This window comes from Anser brachyrhynchus (assembly GCF_964034855.1).
Source record: "Anser brachyrhynchus genome assembly, chromosome: Z".
NCBI classification, from domain to species: Eukaryota; Metazoa; Chordata; class Aves; order Anseriformes; family Anatidae; genus Anser; species Anser brachyrhynchus.
In genome coordinates, this window is record NC_137697.1 from 30,316,789 (window position 1) to 30,340,183 (window position 23,395).

At 36.2% G+C, this 23,395-nt stretch overlaps 1 protein-coding gene across 6 annotated transcripts in view; it reads left to right on the top strand.

The window, feature by feature from the left end:
- CCDC171 (coiled-coil domain containing 171) overlaps positions 1 to 23,395 on the top strand; it is a 171,735-nt gene that overhangs the window by 77,880 nt on the left and 70,460 nt on the right. For all 6 annotated transcript variants that reach the window (XM_080573871.1, XM_080573875.1, XM_080573873.1 and 3 more), the window contains exons 18-20: positions 3,555 to 3,781; positions 4,426 to 4,608; positions 6,385 to 6,570. In XM_080573871.1, the coding sequence (XP_080429997.1) occupies positions 3,555 to 3,781; positions 4,426 to 4,608; positions 6,385 to 6,570 (596 nt within the window). The remainder of the gene's footprint in view (positions 1 to 3,554; positions 3,782 to 4,425; positions 4,609 to 6,384; positions 6,571 to 23,395) is intronic.

Genomic DNA, 23,395 nt, shown 5'->3' on the forward strand with positions numbered 1-23,395 from the left:
CTCACTTGTTCCTTCTATGTTGCTGTTATCCTTAGTTGTTCATTGGTACCTTGTAATTTCCAAGTTCTAAGAATTCTGTCATTGAATAAAGGATATTAAAATAAATGAAGGATAATTTATAAGAATAAAGGGAAGTAGCAGGACGGAAAGACTGTGATACAGCTTACAGACCACAAACAATGAACTGAAACCAGAGGTTAGCCATTAAATCAAAAGCAAGTGTTTTGTTTGAGTTTCAGGTACCCTCCTGGCTCACCGTTTTCAGCAATTTGAATTTGCATCCATATGAAACAAAGTTTGTACTGTGTTTCAGGATGTTCACAGGGTTTATACTGCAAGTGTTCCTGTGTATAGAGTACTGAATAAGAGCAGCAAATTGAAAGGGAATCAAAGATAAACTCTACAGCAGCATCAACATGCTGAAGTACCTAGTTAGAATACCCTAAATATCACGGTATTTTGCCTATGTTGAAGTAGATGAGAATTCTGTTGGACTCTACTTACGTGATACCTCTGTACACAGCACAGTTTTGACATGTAGAGTTAGCAAGAACCATGGTGAGAATGTTATAATCGTAGTCAGTTTGGTGATTTTTTTTATAGGTCATTTCTATTTAAGTTGTACTTTTACAGAACCTCAAGATCTTACTAAACATGTATTACTTGGGATTCTGTTGCTCATGAGATCAAAAGTCTCCAAATAACCTTTGGTTCAAAAAAATACTCATAAGTAATTTAAAGTTGGAAATGAAACTTCCAGAAGTACCTAAGTGATAAGGCTATGAATATATTTGAAAGAAGGGCTTGCATAGTTGGGAAGCCCTTTTATGTTTTGTAAGTCATATTTCAAGTAAGATTTAAACCAGCAAACTGACTTGAGTGATTTTTAAAAATTATTGAATGTAAATAGGCAATCTGAGAGGCATCTTCTCTCTTCATGTTTTGAAATTACAGCAGTTCTAGATGAGACTGCATGTAACAGGAGACAGTAGGCACAAGAAGGTGCTATGTGGATCTACAGCATGGAATGGTTCAGTGTCTTGAAAGGAGTTTTAAAGATGGCCACGTTCTGAGGAGGTGTTTGAGGAAGTTCAAAGAAACCAAATCTGTATCACTCAGAAATGGAACTACTGGACTTGTGCACTGTGTTGTTTTGAGGCACATTTCTTGACGTTCACACTGTGTGTTAGTTTGGTTCTCATTCTAGCATGTTTTGGAATGGTCTCTTAGCTTCAATTTGGATAAAAGTTTGTCAGTGTTTTTTTGTTTGTTTGTAAGGTTATATTTGTAGGTTTGTTTGAACAGAATCTGTACTGCAGTAAATTAGAAAAAGTACAAATCGAGTTTTTTGAATACAAACATCATCAACTGTAACATACACAAAGGTTTTGAAGCATTAACGTTTTAGTCTAGTGTAGTACTACTGAGTTCATCCTGCTGACAGTTCTGTTTCACCAAAACAAATTAAAAGAGAATTTTCTTCACCTGTCAGTGAATGAAGATTTGTTTTTTCTTAATTTGCTTAATGTAAGAATTAAATTCTCTTTGTGATATACCTGCGCTAGTGTTAATCCTGTGTTACACACAGCATAATATCCAAAATTGAATGCTTTTATTGTATCCTTGATCCTTTGTGGGCATGTACTTAAAATGCTTATGCTTAAATCCTAAATTTTCTTCCCAGTGATTCTTCCCAGTTCCTTGTGGAATTGCATCATATTCTTATTTTGATTTTCAAAACAGTAACTTGCATCAACATATTTCTGCATGTTTCCTCAAAATCACTCTTCACTGAAAATTAAACAAAGATGAGGCTTTTTTGTTTTGTTTTGTTTTGTTTCCCATCCCAGGAAAGTGTCTTTAGTTATTGGGCCGTCAGCTGGAATACTGGTTGTGAAATACAGTGTTACAGTACAATTCCCCAAACTATTATTATTAAATTATGTTTCATATGGTTAAACTGGGGGGATTCTACCAGTAGGGAACAGTGTGCCATCCTTGGTAATGAATACATGAAGAAATACTACATTTTCTGAGGGGCAAACTGTCTCATATAAAATGAGGTGTAGATGGAAGTGCTAGGGAGAAAGAAGAAAAAGGTCATTGACAGGTGTTTTTTCTTTTTTTTTCCCTTTTTTTGATATTTACCAGTAATCACTGCAAAGGAGAGGTTTTTAGAATATTTTCAATGTCATCTTACATGGAAGGCAGTGCACATGGTCTAGTTTTATGTTAATTAAACATTCTAACTAATGTTGTCATTATATTTGGAGAAACGAGATGGTCTTTGGAAGGTGGGACAAGAATAAACTTTTTAAGAGTTAAAATGATGAAAGTAGTTTATCTTGGCTGTGATCAGGAATAGAGTGCTGACTTTATCATGTGCTATTTTGTTTGTTTATAGATAAATTGGGTCTCATGTAAATGATAAATTATTTTGAATGGAAATCTGATAACAATAATCTTTTGTTTACTTACAACCTTTGGCTTTATCCTTGCAACATAAAATACAAATATTTTACTCAAAAAAAGAAGAAGCTATCATTGTTATTTTCTCTATTTATACTTTTAAGTAAATATTTTAATTCACTACAGCAACAGGAGATCTGTACTACTGAATGTAAATAAGCTCTTCCATGCTTGTCATCTTACACTGATAGTATCATAAGACAAGTAATGACAGATTAAGACCTGCCTAGCAGAGGGAAAACTAAATTACAAGACTTTTATTAAGGCATAAATAAACCTATTAACTCTTATCTGGAATACCAATTAGTGGAAGGAGCACTGACAATTTTATTTATCAACATTAAACACAATTATTAATTACAGACCTGACGAATCTAGCAGTAAGCAGGACATGTTGGGTGTGCTGGGGCCTTAAGTCCATTATATGAGAAGGATGATTACCAAAATCCTGTGGGGAAATAAGTAATTGTAGCTGTAAAATTTTAATTGCCTTGGAATAAGGTAAATTATATTCTCTTGTCTCAGAATATAAATAGTATGGCATTAAGGTACCAAGCCTCACTAATTTTGAACAGCAAATGATTTAGACATCTATGGAGGGGAGGGAAGAAGAATCAGAAAACACTCAGAAATTTGCATTGTAAATACTGCGATAAAGTGTTTTACCATGTGCTATCACATCTGACACATTTGACCTGTCTGGCATTTTGCTTGCATTTGTCTTGCATGTTTCATAAATTACGAAAATAGAACATCCAAGAAAGACTTAAGAATGTGTAGTGTTGGAGGCGAACATGAACAAATAAATATTCTTTGAAAAACAAATCCTATTCTCCTGAATCTTTTCCTGTCTTGCCCTACCTATCCACAGATTGATAGGAGTAGAATGTTCAATGCTCAATACAGAATTTGTCCCAGATTTGCTCTAAGAAATTCCCTTAACCTCAATCTCCATTCTCAAATGGAAATTTCCTACTGAGTATTTTACAGATGCTACTTGTTATTGCTTTTTTCTGTCTTAAAACAAAACAAAACAAAACAAACTAATGACCTACATAATGTTTTGTTGTTGTTGTTTCTTAAAGATCCAAATTCCTGGCTTTCTGGACAGTTACTTGTAAGTGCAGCCAGGAACTCCTTTTCAAAACTTATGGACAAGCTTAATGTAATAATGGAGACTGTTCCACTAGACAGCAGCTGGAGCATTTCCTATACGGAGGAGGACTCCTTGGTGCGGAGGCTGGCTCGTGGACTTCATAAAATAAATGCCCAGGCTCTGGAAGCTGGATTTTGTGACAGAGTACCCGTTATGGTATGCATGTGCTACTTCATGTAAACAGTAGGTTCACAGTAAAAGTGTTACAGTGAAACTCTTCATAGCACCATTACTTTTGTTTCATATTTTTTATGACTCAGCTGAAGTCAGCTACACAGGAACTTGACTTGAAACACCCCAAAGCATTATGCACTGACTGGATGTTTTCTTTTGTACTCTAAGAATTGATATATGCAAAAAAAAAAAAAAAAAAGGAGGGGAGAGGGGAAGTTCTATCAAAATTATATTTACTTTAGAAAAACAAACCTATTTCTCACTTTAACTTACTGCTTTTGTTTGTTTGTTTGTTTGTTTTTAAATTTGTTTGGGTTGCCTTTCAGCAGGGAAGGATAATTTTCTCCCCTCTGATGAAAATTAAAGGATATGTTTTCTCTCGTGGAGTCTGTCGTTCTCTGTGGGTCTTACATGAAAGTAGATACTTTCTGAAAATAAAATTTACAATAACCCTCAAGAGAAGGTGAAATGGGTTCATGTTTTTGCACTTGTGTGCATCTTCTAGAGATCAAGGACAAGATGACAGTTTTGCTTGGGTATTCAATGTAACTGATTTTTTAAAATCACGTATGGATATAAAATGGCATGTTTTTGAAGTATGTAATATTGTTTCTGTTTACTAACAGAAAAGCATAGCATCCTTGCAGAAGCAAATATTTGAGTTTATACAAAGACTTCATACAGCAGAAGTGGAACGCCGCTCATTGCGCCTAGAACTTGCAGAATTCAAAGGGAATTTCATTGAGATGAAAATAGAGGCTGACAAAGCTCAGAGCCTGCAAAAGCAATTAAATATGTTTAAGCAATCTGTAAGTACATTTGATTTAGGTAAGACTGCTTACAAGAGAGACCTTCTTTTTGTACATTTTTTGTTTTGTGTTCTTTTGAAAAACACGTCAATCTACAAAGCCAATATACTATTTTCTAGAATTTTTCCAGAAAAGTTGATGGATAAATGTCACTAAACTTTAAGCCAGATGTATTTAGAATCCTTTCCATACAAGTTTCTCTTTGGTTTGCAGAATGAGATACTCTATGTAAATTACACATTCAGGCTTCAGCAGCTCAGGTTTTCTTCTGTGTGTTGAAAATGTTGGTGTGATTTATATGCTCTAAAATGATTATGGAATCACAGAATTGAAGGGGTTGGAAGGGACCTCGAAAGATCATCAGGTCCAACCCCCTTGCCGAAGCAGGTTCCTTAGAGCATTAATAGTTACTATGTCAAAACAGTAAACTTAAAATGAGAGTATTTAATATGAATGTTCATGACAAGCTCATAAAGTATAAATGTAATATTTTAAATTCTATGCTGATATTGTTCAACATTATGATAAACGTTTTACTCTATCTTTGAGTATGGGGTTGTATTGTGAGCTAGTCAGTGAAAATTATAGCGTGTCTGTTTCCTTGAAGGAGTGAGCTTATGGGAAGGAAAAAAACGAAACAAAATCCTTTCTGCACTCTAAATAGCATTTATGCACCAAATTCCTCTGAACTTTTGCAGTAGCTAGATGATTTACCTGAGCACTCTGGGTCCACTAACCTGTACACAGCTCTGTCTGGCAGGAATGAGAAGAAACAAGAAAAAGGTTCCTTAACAACTTAAAACCAGCTGTGTGAGGGATTTATCCTTCTCAGGTCCTTACTGCCCTGCAACATGAGTTCTCTGTCCCCAGTACTCCATTTTGTCAGTTGCTGGTATGTTCCCCCTCATCCTCATGCATCTGTGCCTTCCGCCGGTATTGGAGGGAAGAAACCTGTCTTGCTTTTGCATACTGGAGATTGACTGGACATGTTTCTTCCTATGCTTATCTTCTGTAGGTTACATTAAAAATTGAACTCATGTTTGAGCAATATGAGAAAGTAAATGGGTAGGAACTCTTATCTGTAACAGTGCCCAAAGTTGATCCTGAGGCACAGCTGGTAGACCTGTCAGTGTGACCCAATCGAAACACTTCCAACAAGACTATTTAATAGATGATTTCACATCCATTCTCCTTTCTGTTCGTAGGTTTAAAATGTTGTTATTATTATTATTATTATTATTTTCAACTTAGATGAACAAGGCTATCTAATCATCTTCAGTTTCGTTCTTACTGGGTTTTATCTCCTTACAGTTCTGGGAGAGTTAGATGAGATTGTCACAATTTAGATTGTCATTTAGATGTAGATGGTTTTCCGTGAGGAATTATTTGTTTCTCTGGACTGTATTGGGTGTGGGAAGAAGGATCCAGGCAGGCGTTTACAAGGGTTAATAAGATGCACACTAAAATGTTGGACATTGATCTGCATATTTCCTTCTTAATATTAATTTTTTACAATCTGGGTATATTAATTTGGATAGAATAATTAATGCTTAGTGTTTACAGTACCCTGAACATTTTTTAGAAAAAATACAGTGAATAAAGTTGTGTACCATTTAGTATTTAGTGATCTGTCTTCATGTTCAAAAATCTAAGTATTCATCTCAAGCATGCTTTTGTTTTAGAATTTTATATGCTAGCAAGTAGAACTCTGGAAGTCAACCTTGTAAACAAATGAAAATGGTTACACAATCAAACACAATTTATTTCCCTTATCAGAAATTGATCACTCACGAGAGGTTTGAAAGTGCATGTGAAGAATTAAATAATGCATTACATCGGGAGCATCAGGCACAAGTGCTTTTGAATGAACAGGCACAGCAGCTACAGGAATTAAATAATAAACTAGAATTGCACTCCAGTGAAGAAGCAGATAAAAACCAAGTCTTAAGTGAAACTGTAAAGGTAAGATGATTATTCTTATGAAACAGGCACCAGAAATTTTTCTTTTGGTGAATAAACCAAATCTTTTGTGTTTTGTGCAAATAAAATGTTAGGAGTAGATGAATGTATACCATTGGAGTTTTATAGTACTCAGAAAAGACTTTAACGATGGAACTTCAAATATAATTTCCCTTTTCTGTTTTTGGGAGTGGAGAGTGTACAACAGTAATCTCTGAAGTATTTCAAGTTTACATGGTACTTAAGAGACGGCAGTTTTAGCTGTCATGAGGTGTTAAAAGGCTGAAGAAAAAATGAAGGAAGAAATACAAGAATACGTTTTTTATTTTGGGGGGGTAAAGATCCTTATAATATTTTAAAACCTTGATTAGTTGTTTCCTGAACATAATCTTAGTACAAAGAATGCATTTGCCAGTTTGGAATGTGGTAGATGACAGTAGAGAAAGGTTCTTTTTTTTCATCAGAATTTAATTTTTCTCCTGACATAATGAGTAATGAGGGAAAAGAACTTATCAGAATTTTTGATAACAAATCAAGGAGGAGAAAGGGACTAAGAGCTTTGAAAAAAGGTGCATATCTAACATGGAACAGAAGAAACATTGTGTTGACAGGCCAGTAATGCATGGTGACTTTAGCTCTGCAGCTTTTGCTTATTTTTAATTTAAAGCAAGTTTTGCTGCTTCTTCCTCTTCTTCACCACTACTACTATCCACCTCCCAGTATTCTTCTATGAAACGATAGTTGAGCAGAAGAGAATGCCTCACTAGTATTTAGAAAAATAGAAGCAGTTACGATTCTGAGGAAGATTTAGGAAGGAAGTGATAAGAAAGGTCAAGAGGCAGAAAGAGAACCTAAATGTCAAAAAAAGATTTTGGAAAATACAACAATGAATGTGGATGTCAAGGAGGATAACTTGCAGCAAAGAGTTACAGTCTGCAGTGGTACACAGTGGAGAAAGCTGAAGGATATTGTTAAAGTTATTAAGGAGTGTTTTCATCAGCAGTATTATTTACCAAAATGCCTTATCGCATTAAAAGGGAAAGGCAATGATACTTGCAGTTTAACATTTATTTTTTATGTTTTTCCCCCCTCCCAAACCCCTAGCTGGTGGTGTTTCATTTCAGTGTAAAAGTCTATTAAATTCATCTAAGTCAGTTTACTTGTTAATACTATTGCTTTCTTTTGTTTGTTTCAGATACAACTGAAGTATGTATAAGCCATTAGGCTTGTTTGGGAAATAACTTGATTAAAATTTTTAAAATGAATATTAGGATCATAAAGAAGGGAAGGAATAAAACACAGGTGCTATATGAAATCTTCATTAGGTTCTGCTCTTTATACATTGCTGTATGGTACTCCGCCATATTAGGCTTGATATGCAAATCCTTCCTTTGAATTTGTTTGGAGGAGATGAGGCAAAGTCAATTGTAAGCATTTAAAATATATCACAGAATCACAGAATCATTTAGGTTGGAAGAGACCTCCAAGATCACCGAGTCCAACCTCTGACCTAACACTAACAAGTCCTCCACTAAACCATATCACTAAGCTCTACATCTAAACATCTTTTAAAGACCTCCAGGGATGGTGACTCAACCACTTCCCTGGGCAGCCCATTCCAATGCGTAACGAGTTTTAAACAAATCTGTTACATGGATTATTGGTTACTGAATAAGATTTAACATCTTCTGGGCTTTATTAATTAAAAGATAGATGTTTTATTTTTTAGACAGTGCTTTTCCAGAAATGCACACTATTTCTGCAACCCCTAGCAGTTGTTGGCTACTGGAACAACTTGACTTAATGCTTGATTATAACTTACTGGAGCTTGTAAAGATACAGTACAATGTAACAATCTAGCTGTTGTGATAGGATAAAGGCTACAAAAGTGGACAAAATAAGCCTTAAAGCTGCAACTTTGACCACTTACAGTTACCCTGGTTTGTTTTTCTAAATGTATTACCCTGTAATTCTCAATTTTTTCTATGGATGAATTTGAACTAACTAAATGAACTTACCATACTTGCCCCATGGTAACTGCAGCAATTAAAGCTAGTTAGTTACTAACTTCTGTTTAGGTATTAGAAAGTTGATTGATTGTCTCTTAATTCTTTCCTGATGTTAGCTACCCTAGTTAGCGTAAAATTGCACTATGGTTGTAAAAGCCTGTAACTGTATAAAAGAAGGAAACAAAATCTGTTGTAGTAGTATGACAACCTAGATTCAAGATCTAGTGTTTCTTGACTTCTTATCATTCATATTGATTTTATAATGCACACTTCCTAAATCATCTCCATTTAATTTTATCGTTGTTTTTCTACAGTCTTTAGTGTTAACCCAAAAAACAGTTCCAAACCTGTGCTAAATAAATACCTCCTAAAGTCAAGTGACAGTCTAACACAAACTACTTACCAAGGGGTAAAACCAGTTCTTTTTACTTTGAGCTTTTTGTGGTTTAACCCCAGTAGTCAGTTGAGCCTCACACAGCCACTGGCTCACTCCCCTGCAGAAAAGGGAAGAGAAATGGAACAGTAAAAGCGAGACAACTCATGGGCTGAGATAAAGACAGTTTAGTTAAAAAGAAACAAACAAAAAACAAACAGTGCACACATGTAAAGCAAAATAAGGAATTCATTCACAATTTCCTATTGGCAAGCAGATGCTGAGCCATTTCTAGGAAAGCAGAGCTCTGTCATATGTTACGGTTACTTTACAAATTTCACAACTCTAAATGTTCCCTCCCTCCTCCTTTCCCCCCAGCTTTTATTGCTGTACACTTCGTATTGTACAGGGTATTCCTTTGGTTAGTTGGGGTCAGCTGTCCTGGCTGTGTCCCCTCCCAGCTTCTTGTGAAACACCATCCTCCTCAGTGGTAGGGCAGCGTGAGAAGCAGGAGTCTTTGTGGAAGCAGTGCTCAGCAACAGATAAAACAGTAGTGATGTCAACACTGTTTTGGTCACAAATCCAAAATATAGCACCATATGAGCTTCTATGAAGAAAATTAAGTCTATGCCAACTGAAACCAGGACAGAGCTGTACATGCTACATGTTCTTTTTTTTTTTTTTTTTTCCTAATTTATGAAAATGTCTTTAAGCTTTTTTGCGCCACAGTTTACCACAATCCCTCTCTCTTCGTAGCTGTGTTCAGGATAGGCATGAATGGTCTCTGCCTCTGTTTTAAGTGGCACGTCTCTTGTCTTGGCTCATCCTTTTTTGTGACCTAAAATTATTTTTTTGTAGCTCTTATTTTACAGTACAGAGAAATAATCTCATCTCTAGTAATTGGTGCTTATAAAACTGACCTTGTAAAACTGGGTGTTTTACAATTTAAACTGTTTAATAGTATGAAGTATAGAAAAAGGTGGTGCTGCACTGAATAAAAAATAGAAAAGTATGCTTTCATTTTAAGATATGAAATAATATTTCAGTCTGGATTAAGCACGTACAAAAATCTGGGTAATATAGTAGTGTACAAATGATTTCTTGTAGAGCAGAGAATCCTGGAGTAAAAAAAAAAAACTAGCCGTGAAGTCTTCATTTGTAATTTATATAGTGGTAAGAAGGGGAAAAATAAAATATTTGACACTTGTACTTTTGATAACTTATTTTGAAACTTATCCACACTTCAATAGAAATCAGTAAGGAGATATTTTGGTATTCATGTACTTTCATAAGGTAGCCTTATTAAAGGAGTAATACTTAATTTCTCAGCTTTATCGGTTCAGATTTTAATCCCGTATATTTTTATCTTCTTAATGGCATATACCATAGAGACATCAGAGGTAGCCAATTACATTTCAAGGTCAGCTGGAACTAAGCAACTCTCTTATACCACTTTATTTTTTATTTTTTTTTATTAGATGAGGTAAATTACTAGCTCCAATTCTCTTTTCTTTGAAGAGACTTTTTACACAAATGCCAAAGAGGCATCTAAAGCAGACATAATTTTTACTCCTTATACAAGCATGTCTTAATTCCACTAAAATGCTTTTTCTTCCTATTGGCAGGCACTGTGTATATTTAGATTTACTTCCTTTTAGGGATGTTAGTACATGTAACAAAAACAATATATTTTTGAGTTGTAATTTATGGAGCGTGTCCTGTAAATTGTTAATGAATAATTCTGTGCATTTCAGGTTTCAACTGCAATATATGCTAAATCATGTAACTTGCTACTGATCTGCCTGAAAATAATCTGAAATACATATTTCAGAAGAAGATTGTACCCTGACTAAATTTTTGTTTCATTTACTCTGTTGAATTTAGTGAAGCTACTGTTGATTTATGATAGTGTGAGAAAGTAGTCTTGTTCAAGTGCTTTGATACCACCACAGAAAAGCATTTTCTGATGGGAAGATTTGGAGTGTTTGCTTTCACTAGCTATTTCATTTAAATCATTATATACATATTCTGTGTTCAGAAGGTGTAGAATGCTGAAGAGATTAATCCAGATAAATTAGATTCTGATGGAGAGAGGGATTTCTAGATTTGTTCAAGTGGATGTTTTTCCTGAGCAGGCTCTGTTCTTGGTGTGGATTTTAGGTGAAAGTGATACATAATTTGCTGCGGTTTTCTGCGTTTTCTCTTCAAATATTTATAGACAAGAATAATTCCAACTATCTATACAATTTCTTTTATTAATACCATTGCTCATGCTTTGAAAATCAGTTTTATAGTTGGCTGTTTCTGTAAATGATTGCCACATTCCCACTTACAGAAAGGCTTAACATATGTGAGGAATAGAATAGAGAAGTTCAGTTGGAAGGAACCCTCAAAGACCATGGAGTCCAACTTCCTGACCTCCTCAGGGCTCTCTGAAAGCTAAAGCATGTTACTGAGGGCATTGTCCAAACGCCTCGTGAACACCGAGAGGCACGGGGCACCAACCGCATGTCTAGGAAGCCTGTCCCAGTGCCTGACCACCCTCACGGCACAGAAATGTTCCCTAATGCCCAGCCTGGCCCTCCCCTGGCGCAGCTCCGTGCCGTGCCCACGTGCCCTGCCATCGGTGACCAGGAGCAGAGAGCGGCACCTCCCTGCACAGACCTGGACACAATAGTCAAGGTGAGGCCACATCAATGCTAAATCACCTCCATGTGCTATGCTGTGTTAATGCACCCCAAAATGCAGTTTGCCCTCCTGGCTGCCAGGGCACACAGCTGACTCATGTTAAACCTGCTGTTGACCAGCACCCCCAGGTCCCTTTCTGCAGGGCTGCTCTCCAGCCACTGGTCTCCAAAACTGTGCCTGTGAACAGCATTACTCCGTACCAGGTGGGGTACCTGGCATTTACCCTTGTTGAATTTCATGTCTTTGATGATTGCTCAATGCTCCAATACATATCTTGATGCCTCTGCAAGGCCTCTTGTCTTTTCTGTGAGCCAACAGCAGCTCCCAGTTAAATAGCATCAGCAAACTTGCTAAGGGTGCACTCCAACCCTGTATCCAAATCATTGATACAAACACTGAACAGAACCAGCCCTAGAACTGAGCCCTGAGGAACACCACTAGTGCCCATCTGCCAGCCTGATACAGCCCCACTCATTACAACCCTTTGAACTCTACTGTTGGAAGTCCACTGCCTTCCCTTCATCCACCAGCATGTGACCTTATCATAGAAGGAAATCATATTAGTAAGGCAGGACTTCCTGTTAATGAACCCATGTTGACCATACCTGATAATGTTCTCCATAACTTTTCCAGGGACTGAGGTTAGACCAAGAGGTCTGTAGTTTCCTGCATCTTCTCTCATGCCCTTCCTGTAGGTGTAGGGTATAACACTGGCTAGCTTGCAGTCAGCAGGTAAATGGTTGAGAGGATTCCTGCTATAACATCCGCTAATGCCTTCAGTGCCCAGGGGTGAATCCCGTCAGGCACTATGGACTTACGAACATTGAGCTGATACAACTGTTCCCTTACAGTGTCAGTGACCACAGATAGAAAGTCACTGCTCTCCCAGTCACGGTCCTCCAACTCCAAGGTCAGGGCAGCCCAAGATCTGTTGTTGCTGTTAAATGCTGGGGTGAAAAAGGCATTAAATGCCTCTGCTTTTTCCTCCTCCTTACTTGTTAGGTGATCATATGCTTCAAGTTATCAGTCCAATGTTTTGACCTTCTCTTGCTGTTGACATTGAAAGACTTGAAGAAGCCTTTTTCATTGCCTGACACCGCACTGTCCAGTGTCAACTCAGGTTGAGCTTTGGCTTTTCTTGTTTTCTCCCTGCAGATGTAAAGTGCAGCTCTGTACTCAAAGTTATTTTCTTTCTTTTCAAATAGAACAGTGAAGACTGCAGTCAGTGTAAAAAGAGTAATATTTGGGGGATTTGTATTAAACTCTCTGGCAACTGAATTTGAAAGGGTGTTAGGATTTGTCTGTACTGAGCTGTACTTTTGATTCCCAGGAACTTGTTTGTCACTTTGGCAAGAACGTGCATTTCTGTGCCATGCTCAGTTAAATGAAATTAAGGCTGTTCTTTAAAGAAAGCAATGTGGCTTGTTACTGTTAGTGTCCAACTTACTGGAAACTTAGTATTAATCAAATTTAGTATGTTAAAGGAAAGCAAGCTCCCTTCTGAACAGGTTAGCAACTAAGATTCATAATTCATTAATTATTATTATTTTTTTTTTAGTTTCCATAATCTGTTCTGAACATCTAAATGATTTATAAAGTAGCTAAGAACGGATTAGCATTGCTATCTGCCCTATTCTTAGTCAAAAGAGGTCATATGTTTTATTATAATAAATTACAGGTTAAACAGCTTTGTCATGTATTTCAATTTGCGTTAACAGTATTTGTAAAATACGTGAGCATGCTCATTCTCCTGCTCTGTTACATAACTTCCACTACTGATAACTACTTATGTAGACAGTCTTCAAAGAGTTAGGTCTACTAAAGTCCTTCCCTGAAGGTGGGCCTTTGTGATTTCTTGTTTAAAAATTGTACTGCATTGCACAACTTAGGAATGTGGGAAGGCACAGTCTTCCCAGGCTTCCTCCTAGCAGACACTGTCCTTACACAACAGATTAGTCAAATAGAGAGCATCCTGTTGTGGAGTGAACCTGAGAGCTTCACTTGACAGTCAAGAAAAAGATGCCAATGGTCTTGAAGACTGCATTCTATTTCTCAATCTACGTTTCCGATATATCTTTTCATGATGTTTGTCCATGTTAACATCTTACTGTCTTTCTGATTGCTTTTAAAAAAAAAAAAAATCACGAATTTGTGAATCGAATCTTTTCTTAGAGAGAAATAACTGTACTCTGTTTAGCATTTTGAAAGCGGGTCTGTATGTTCTATTGTACAGCTGACCTTCCTTTGCTTCTCTGGTAAGCCTCTAACATTCAGGATCCAAGGATTGCCCTGTTCTTTTTCCACTTTGGGCATCACCTCATTAAAAATATTGATCCTCTGCATTTCCTCACTGAGCTATCTTTACAGTCAGATTGTTAGGTCTGTGTATTTCCTTTGTTGTGTGCCTAGAACATTCATCAGTATCAGCACAAGTTGTCTGGAGGGACTGAGGTCAGTACATGGTGGTTAGAAAAGTATCATGCTTGCTCTAGTGTCATCAATGAAACAATCCAGCAACTAAGTTGTTGAACCTCTGGTCTGCCTTAGCTTTTCTGAGTCAGGCTTTCTGGAAGATATGTAGTTAATCAGCAGAACAGGAGAAATAACAAAGTTTGCAGTTATGTGCTAGTATGTGTATTACTGAACATGAAGTTCAGTACAATAAAAATTTTTGCATCAGTCAAACATAGTTCACTTAGAAGATCCTATTTTAAAATGATACTGGCATTGCATTTTTTTTTTTACTGTTTCATTCTTCAGCAGTTCCTCTTCTTGTCCAGTTTTGTGAGTTCAATATGCCAGTAATAATTCACTGAAATTTTAAGACTTTGCGTTGCAGTTGGAATACTTCATATCAAGTGAGCATTTTGTTATTTTTTATATTGTTCTACTAGAAAATGTTTATTGGTTAACATTAAGAATATTAAGCAGCTGTTTGGCAAATTCTATATTACCCTTAAAGAAAAAAATCTCCAAAATGACATCTATTTTACAATAACAGAACAGTGAAAAGAATTTCCAGTTAGACATTATGCTAAAACTCATCAGGTAATAAAGATTATTTATCTAATAAAAAAACCACCAAGCCCTTATGTTGTATTTTATTTTTAATGTGTCAAACAGTTGAAGATAACTGAGGTAGATGCTCTCACCATTATGACAATTATGATGTAACTTAGGCACTGAAAAAGAACTCTGAAATAAGTCATAACTACATAAGATCACTTCAGTTAATCTTTAAGCCAATTAAGACTAGGAGTTAATTTCCAACTAAGAAAAAGGTTTTTTTTATTTTTTTTTTATTTTTTATTATTTTTTCTCTTTCCCTCTTCCTCTTTCTCTTTCTCTCTTTTTTTCATTCAACAGGAAGGAAAATAAGTTTTTCTTTCTATAGAAAATTATGGAATTAGTTTGATCATGCTGGTCTAATTCAGCATTCTGATTTCTGCAGTTGTTTCTGCTAATTATGCACATAAGCAGCCTTCCAGTAAGGCAGGTGACCAAGACAGGTAGAATTTTGTCTAGAAATAATGCAACTGATGTGGAAACAAGAATTGCAAGTAACAATAGTTTGGTCTGCAAATTACTTCTGAACAGATGGCTGAGACCTTGCGGTTTTGGGTTAAATTTATTAATGACTGATACACAGTGAAATCTAGAATGCGTTTATTTATATCTTTACAGTGTAGTAATGTTGCCCATTTCAGGGAGTACTTGAAGTCTGTTTGGTACATTGTTATTAAAAAATAATACAAAAAATCTGACATTCTGTCAAGAACTATTTATTTTTTCTTTATTTAGAAAGTAATTGAATGAGGCAGAGTGTTTTTGTAATCCTTTAAAAGTAATAGTCCAATATTTTCCAGGCATTCTGTCTCTAGGAACTATTTCTCCCTTTGCTGAAGGGGAAAATAAATGGAAAAATATCAGGATCTAAAGGCTTAATGGTTTTATTGCTGAATTGTAATTATAATAATAAACACCTCTGTCCATGACCTTGGAATTTATAATGCAGTGAAAAAGATTTATTGACATGTAATTCGGAAGAAAAATGGAATTATTGCATAATTACAGTGTGTGGTTATTAAGTGTATGTATTTACATACCACATATTCCTGTTATTTCAAGACCTTCAACTATCTTTCAGTTTTCATTCAAGAATACAGAAAAGCTTCATGTTAAAATCCAGTTCCTGGGAGATCTGTTATTTTATTGGCTCAACTACAAAGTAACTTTGTTACCTTGAGATGTGCAGAGGAAATCAATAGATCTTTGAAACAGCTTTTTTTTTTTTTTTTAATGTTCTAAACCCATTTTTTGCTGGTCATTTAGATATCAACGTGTAGGACTTTCTGCTGTAAAGGTTCTTGATACACAAACCCTTTATATGAAGATTTGCTTCTTGCTGCTGCTTAACTAGGCTGTCTCTAGGGCCACTTTATTTTTTCACCTTAGTCAGGTTTTCCCATGATCTCTCTTTCTATTTGTGTGAAGTTAACTGTCCAAAGATCTTTTATATCTTCTTGTGAAACCTTAAGTAACTAACTCTTAAATACCTATTTGAATATAACGAGGTATATCTAGGTTTAGACTAAACTAAGAGATGCATTCCTTTGTATTTTCCCCCGTTTCTTAGCTACACACAGTGAAAGCAGTTATGTCTAACTTCCTTGTAAGCTGGATTTTGAATTTAATTGGGTTGTATGTTTATTAGGTATTAGTTGATTTTCAAGGGCAAGTTGCTGGTGTTTTTTTTTATCCCCTCATATTTTCTACCACTGTCGGCTTCCAGTACCTATACCTATGATATCTTTTTATCAGGATAAGTGTGGAAGCTCTTCAAGAGTGTAGAAGGATAACTAATTCAAAGAAGCTTACAGTATGTATTATGGGAAACCTATTGAAGGTCTTCAAGCTTGCTGCTTGAATCTTATTACTGTCTTAGTAAAATAGTTTTAAAAAGTTTTCAGCTGAAGTAAACCTACCCTTTTTTTTTTTTTTGTCTGTAGACTATAAGTAATTAAGTGATTTAAAAATGACTAATTTAAGCTTCTCAATTCTAAGGTAAGTCCCAAGATTTTTCCAAGTTAGCTGTTGTACAAGAACACTTCTTAGCTGAGAGAATGAAAAAATGTGTTCTTTTGAAAAAAGGGAAAAAAGTTCAATAAAGTTACTGTTTTTTATGATATCCAATGTATTTGATAATAAGCCACATTTATTACTGTGAAAAATGCAAATAGCGATTCAATTTAATAGTTGCAGTGATTTATTGCTGTCAGTGAGTATCATGTTGGCTTCAGGATCTGTGGGCACCATGCTCAGAAAAATGTATTCCTCATTTAGAGTTTGTTCTCTGTTGGCACTTGGTATGCCACAAAGCATATCCAGAGGGAAGGGAGACACCTAATCAATATACCTTTATAGTACTTATTGAATATTGGGCTGTGATAATCTTTGAAGCTTTTTAAATTGAATGATTTAAAGTTGCCTTTTGTATTTGTTAAATATTGTTTTACTCTATTTGTTCTTTCTGCTGAGAAGACCCTTCTCCAGTTTTTAATGAAGGAGGGACAGTGGTGACCTGCATAAAAAAAAAAACCAAAAAAACAAAAAAACAGATCTTTTTAGTATGAAATGATATATCGTGTGTGTGTGTGTATATATATATATAAGCAATATTATATATATATAATTATGTGTTATGTAATAATGTAAATTCATTCTTGTTTTATTGAGGTTTAAAGAGTAAAAGGGATAAATAGAATCATGTACGTGTGTTTTTCCCCTGCAGATGCTTCATGCAGTAGGATGTGGGTGGCATGATATTAAAATTAAATATGCATACATTCACTAAACAGCATTTGGGACTGTCTGCAGAAACACATCTACCTGAATTACGTATGTGGGCAGTGTGGTTAGAACTCTTCTACTGAAAGGGAACACAGTCTTTGAATGTAAGCTGTATAAACTGATAAATCTGCCTAAGCCCACTTTAATGTTCCATGTTTAAAAAAAAAAAATGGATTTGACCAATCCTTTTAGTTAAAGAGAAAGGAAACCTTTTGCTGAAGCAATATCAAAACTTTAGCCAGTGTAAATTGGTGTGCTTGGTGTTGTCCATAAGTGCCTGATGTGATGGCCCACCCTAACATACCACTGTTGGGTGGAGTTGTACAGCAGCCTCTTCCAGGAGGAAAAGTTAAGTAACTCAGCGGGGACAATGAGTGTAATTTCTTTCTCAGAATCGAACATTACGTTCTGTTTAGGAGATTTCTTGAAACTATTATCAAGCTTTTTAGGGTTCTCCCTTTTGAACCAATGTCTGAAGTGAAGACTGTGGTAGGTAGCCCTAGTATCTCATAACACTTGTTTCTTCAATTTAGTTCTGAAACAGAGTGCTGTGTGACTTACTGTGTCCCTGGTGCCTTTTTAGCCTGTGTCCACGTTCCTACTGGCTTCACACTGTGTATGCCTTTTTAAATGAATGACGGGAATGAAATTGTGATTATTTAAATTGTAGGTAATATTCCTTTGTCACTGATGATCTTTTCATTAATGTTGTTTCTCCCGGCTCCTGAATTATCTTAAGTAGCTGTTGTGATTTAAAAATATTCCAAACAAATGCAGTGGTGCAGATGCAATGGAAAAATATTTTTGAGAACTTGCAATACTCTGTTCCTGGATTTAGAAATGTCACTGATAACAGAAGATTTATTAAGACCAATAGGACATAATCAGAGGCAGATGGTTGGAAATCAGTTTACCTACAGTGAAGCTCAAGTCAATGGAGTATGTTCTGTCATCAAAGATATGATGAAGAAAAGTTTCTTCGCTGAAGGGGTTGTCTGATACTGGAACAGGCTGCACAGGGAAGTGGTTGAGCCACCATCCCTGGAGGTTTTCAAGAAATGTGTAGATGTGGAGCTTAGAGACCTGGTCGAGTGGTAGACTTGGCAATGCTAGGTTATTCTGTGGTTCTATACCCAACTAAGTATTTCTGTGTATGTACCGTACCATACAGTAGCACTTGTAAACCATAATAAAGGGTAAGGATCATGTATACCTTATATTGTACACTGCTTATAAAGGTGCACAGTTAGATAATATGTAGCACAATTAAGCAACAGTATTGCAGATGCTTGTATATAGCAGAAAGTGGTGTTAGCAGTATGACAGTTGCACCTGTAAAGTTTGGTACCTGACTTCTGTACAGGAACATGAGAAAATTATGAGAAGTCCTCTTTTGTAGTATCAAGTATCTACCACCTTTTTTATAGTTTTGCACTGTAAGAACTATAAGGCAGGGGCTCTGTCAGAGTAAAAAATGTAACAATGGCAAAAAATAGAATTGTCTTTTCTGTGGCATGTAAGTAACTAATTTGACAGCATGACACTACCAGAGCACGGAAAAGCTGTTGCTGCTGCTGCAGGGCTGTCTAGCCTGCAACTGCAAAGGGTTAGCTTTTAAGGTAGCAGAGGAATTCACTTTTTCTAAGGGCAATGAAGAAACATCTGTCCTTTTTTAACAACAAAGAAACCCACCTCCATCATTTGTAGTGATCCAGGTTTCTGAAATGTCAAAAAAAAAAAAAAAAACACACAAAAAAAGTGCAAGGAAATCGGTGGCAGGAGAAGAGGTAGCACGTCAGAGATGAACAAGGAATGAATGATATTATAGTTGTACCACCAAGCATATGAATTCAAAAATTTATAGTCATTTAACTTCCGTCCTTCCGTCCTTCCGTCCTTCCGTCCTTCCTTCCTTCCTTCCTTCCTTCCTTCCTTCCTTCCTTCCTTCCTTCCTTCCTTCCTTCCTTCCTTCCTTCCTTCCTTCCTTCCTTCCTTCCTTCCTTCCTTCCTTCCTTCCTTCCTTCCTTCCTTTTTTAATCCACTGAAATCTCAGAATGATTAAGCCTAAGCTTTTCTAAAATTGTCTTTGATTATGTTTTGTTATGTTGGTGTGGTTCTTCTCTGCAGTTTCTGCTAATACTAACATAATTCACTTAGCTCACAAGACAATAAAAATTTCTAGATTGTCACGTGCATAAATTTGTTATGCTTATTAGCATTTTCCAAAATGCTGTTTAGAAGTAGGGTTTCATTATTATCTTTGATTGAAATGGGTTATGTCTGAATGGTCCAGTGCATCTTGGTATTCACAAGGGCGTCCATCATTTGAGATGTTTTTTCAACTTATATTTCTGCTCAAATGCAGTGATGTACCTAGCTAACATGTTTTACTTAGGCTTTGGGACTACAAACACATCTTAACACTGATGTTTTTGCTTGCTAGTACTAGCGAGATGCAAAGTACAAGCAAGATACTTGCTTGGATGTCTGAGCGGTGCTTCAGATAACAAATGGACTGTCTAGATGTATATAGGTAAGGACATTCACTTTCAGAATGTGCCTACAATTTCTGATAATTTATCTAAGAAAATTCTCTTGCAAGATGAAAATATATACATTTTCTTATGAGTTGAGTGACTCTCCTGATTTTATTTTTTACATTGAAATATTTTTTACTATTTAGGTTCTAGATCTTGTAGAGTAACTGTATATTACAAGTGTTTTTTGAGCCACGTGCACAATCATTTTACATCTAGTTTTCTTTAGATGACTACTTTATGATAATGATTTGGTAAAGCTTTAGTTATGTTGTATAGTTGTATAATTTGTGTTCTAATATTATGGGATTTTCTTACACAGAGCAATCACAGACAATCGTACCCAATACTGTATCAGAAATGTGAAAACGTGTCTGAAAGTATTTCTTAATTCACCACTGCTTTGTTGGTTATCTGTTAAAATTATTTTGCTGATTAGTGTTAAATGTTTTGCTTAGTAGCCCCCTTACCTTCTGTTATCTCATTACATGAGGCACTTTCAAAGACAAGCCATTTAGTACTTTGTTAGATAAACTGTGATCTGTAAGGTATGTTTAATTGCTTCTGTGCTACACCACATACTTCAGAGAAGAGTCGTCATGTATGTCATTTCTCAGAATGCCAGATTGTGAAAAGATTGCTGTTTTAAGACTGAAGGTCCAGCAGCAAAGAGGTTAAAAAAAATAAAAATAAATTGCTGCTTCTTCTGCAAAGCAGATACATCTCATTCAAATGTCTTTTTGAATACACTCATGTTTATTTTTCTAGAGGAGTTTAAAGGCCATGTGAAAACATTTGTTATTGAAAGGATGTCATGGGTGGTCAGCCTCAGGTTAGTTCTGTTTTGCAAGAGCACAACAGCCACATGGAGTTCATTTCAAACTGTTTTAAGATACTACTGCAGACACTCTGAAACACACTGTGAATCCAGATACAGTATGTTGATATTGCAGAGTTTGGTTTCCAGTTGAGAAGTCTAAATCCATCTTGTTTGTTGTTATATTTCTAAATGTATGCCTTAGTTGTTCTCTTTCATGTATTGATGAGAAGTCTCAGCTATGATTTTTTTTTTCTTTGCCACAGAACTTCTTTCCCTAATATTTTTCATCCAAAATATTTTGTTTTGATTTGTTCTTGATAACAAAGAATTTAAAACAAACTGTGGAAATTCAACTGTGTAGCTTGAATTAGCGTACTTTAATTTCCATTGCAGATATGCACACTGAGAATACAGCTGACATTAAATATGTGTATTTACAATTAACTGTTGCTACATTTGTATGGTTTGTGTTTGGACCTTCAAAAGATCCAAGATTTCTCTAGGTTATCTGTAGACTGTCTTTTGAGGGGCACCCATAGGCTATCCTGAAGATTGCAATTGCTGACAGCATTGAATTTACAAGAATGATCAAAAGCAGAGTGAACGTCCACTTTATCAGGGAGCCCCACTAGGCATCTTAACAGACTGTCTATTTGCGACCAAAATTTCCCCATGGTGCTCTTGTATGGGTAGAAACCAAGGGAATAATGGAACTTGCAATGCTTGTGGCCATTGAAATATAAACGTATAAATATAGTTCTCATTTTTGTTCTTGAAACTGATGTTATTTTCCTAAAGTAATAACTACATAATAATGTTTGCGTTTAGGGTGAAAAAACATATACAGTTATTTCTAAAGATGTCTTCTTATCTGATAAAGAACAGTAAGATATACTAATAAAGAAAAGAAGATATTCATGAAGAGCAGTGTGTTATACTAGTAACAATAGTGAATGTCAGTTTTACTTGAATATAAAAAGCAAAATAAATCATTGGAAGAAGGCCACTTAAAAAGATTTTGTTTAAGTCAGTAATGCATGCCTTCTGAATGCTGATAACTGATAACTGATCAGCTGAATGCTGATAACTTCTGAATTGATAACTGAACATAACCAAATTAGACTAGTTTAAACTTTCTCTTAAAGGCCAGCATATTGATCTGATGCTGCTCACTAATAATTGGACCTTCTCTTGGCTAGAAACTTTTGTAGGCTTCCAACGTTTTTTCTGCCTGTTATCCTGAGCAGCTATTTACCCTGAGCTCTTGGGAAATTTTTGCAAGATACTACTACTTCTGCTCTTACCACTTGGTAGCATTAAAAGCTTCTCTTCTCCAAGCTGAACAGTCCCAACTCTCTCAGTATTTCCACATAGGAGGGAAACTCCAGTCCTTTCTTGGTCATTGTGGCCCTTCACTGGACTCTGTCCAGTAGCTGCATCTCTGTTGCACCAGGGAGTTCAGAGCTCCAGATGTGGCCTCATCAGTGCTGAGAAGAGGGGAAGGATCACCTCCTTCAATGTGATGCCGCATGTGGTGCAGCCTTCTGTGTCACAAGGGCATGGTTCTGATGCATGTTCAGCTTGGTGTCCACCAGGACCCCTAGGTCCTTTTCAGCCAAGCTGCTTTCCAGCTGGGGGGCCCCCCAGCATACGCTAGTGGCTGGGGTTGTTCCTCACCAGAAATTTGCACTTCTCCACGTTCAACTTCATGTTTCTGTCAGTCCATTTCTCCAGCATGTTGAGGTCCCTCTGGATGACAGTATGAACCTCTGGCATATCAGCTACTCCTCCCAGTCTTTTGTCATCTACACACTCGCTGAAGGTGCACTCTGCCCTATCATCCAGATCATTATTGAAGAAGTTAAATGTGACCAGACTTGAGAATGATTGCTGGGGTACACTGTTAATTCCTGGCCTCCAGTTCATTCCAGTGATCACCACTCGCTGAGCCCAGCCATTCAGTTTTTGACCTGCCTCACTGTCTGCTCGTGCAGCCCAGACATTGTCAGTTCTCTGTTGATTGTCACTGATAATCTTTAAAAGAAACAACACACAAGACAAAACAACAACAACAACAACAACAACAAAACACAAGAGCACACACACACACAAAATCCTAGATAAAAAAGAAAAACAAACAAACAAAAAACACCACAGAACAAGTGTACCTATGTAGAACTTGGTAAAGCAGTCAGTTTTCCAATCAGATCTGTAGTTTCTGTACATTGTGATAGAAGGGTATGCACAGTAGCTGTTATTTCTCTTCCTTGGCAGTAGGATTCTTTTACTCCCTCTTAGTTTCATTTCCTGATCAGCCATTTAAATAAGCATTTTGGACTCCAGAAGAGTCATGATTCATACATAGTCATGATGCATTTTGTTAAATGTTTTATACACCAAGTGCAAAAGCAAACAATGAGAAGGCAAGTATTTAACTGTTCAGAGTTCTTCTCTTCCATTTTTAAATACTCTTCTGTCTTCCTAACCAGTGAGGGTGTGTTTGCATTTTTTTTTCACATGCTTTTATAAGCCTATTATTTCTCACTCACCA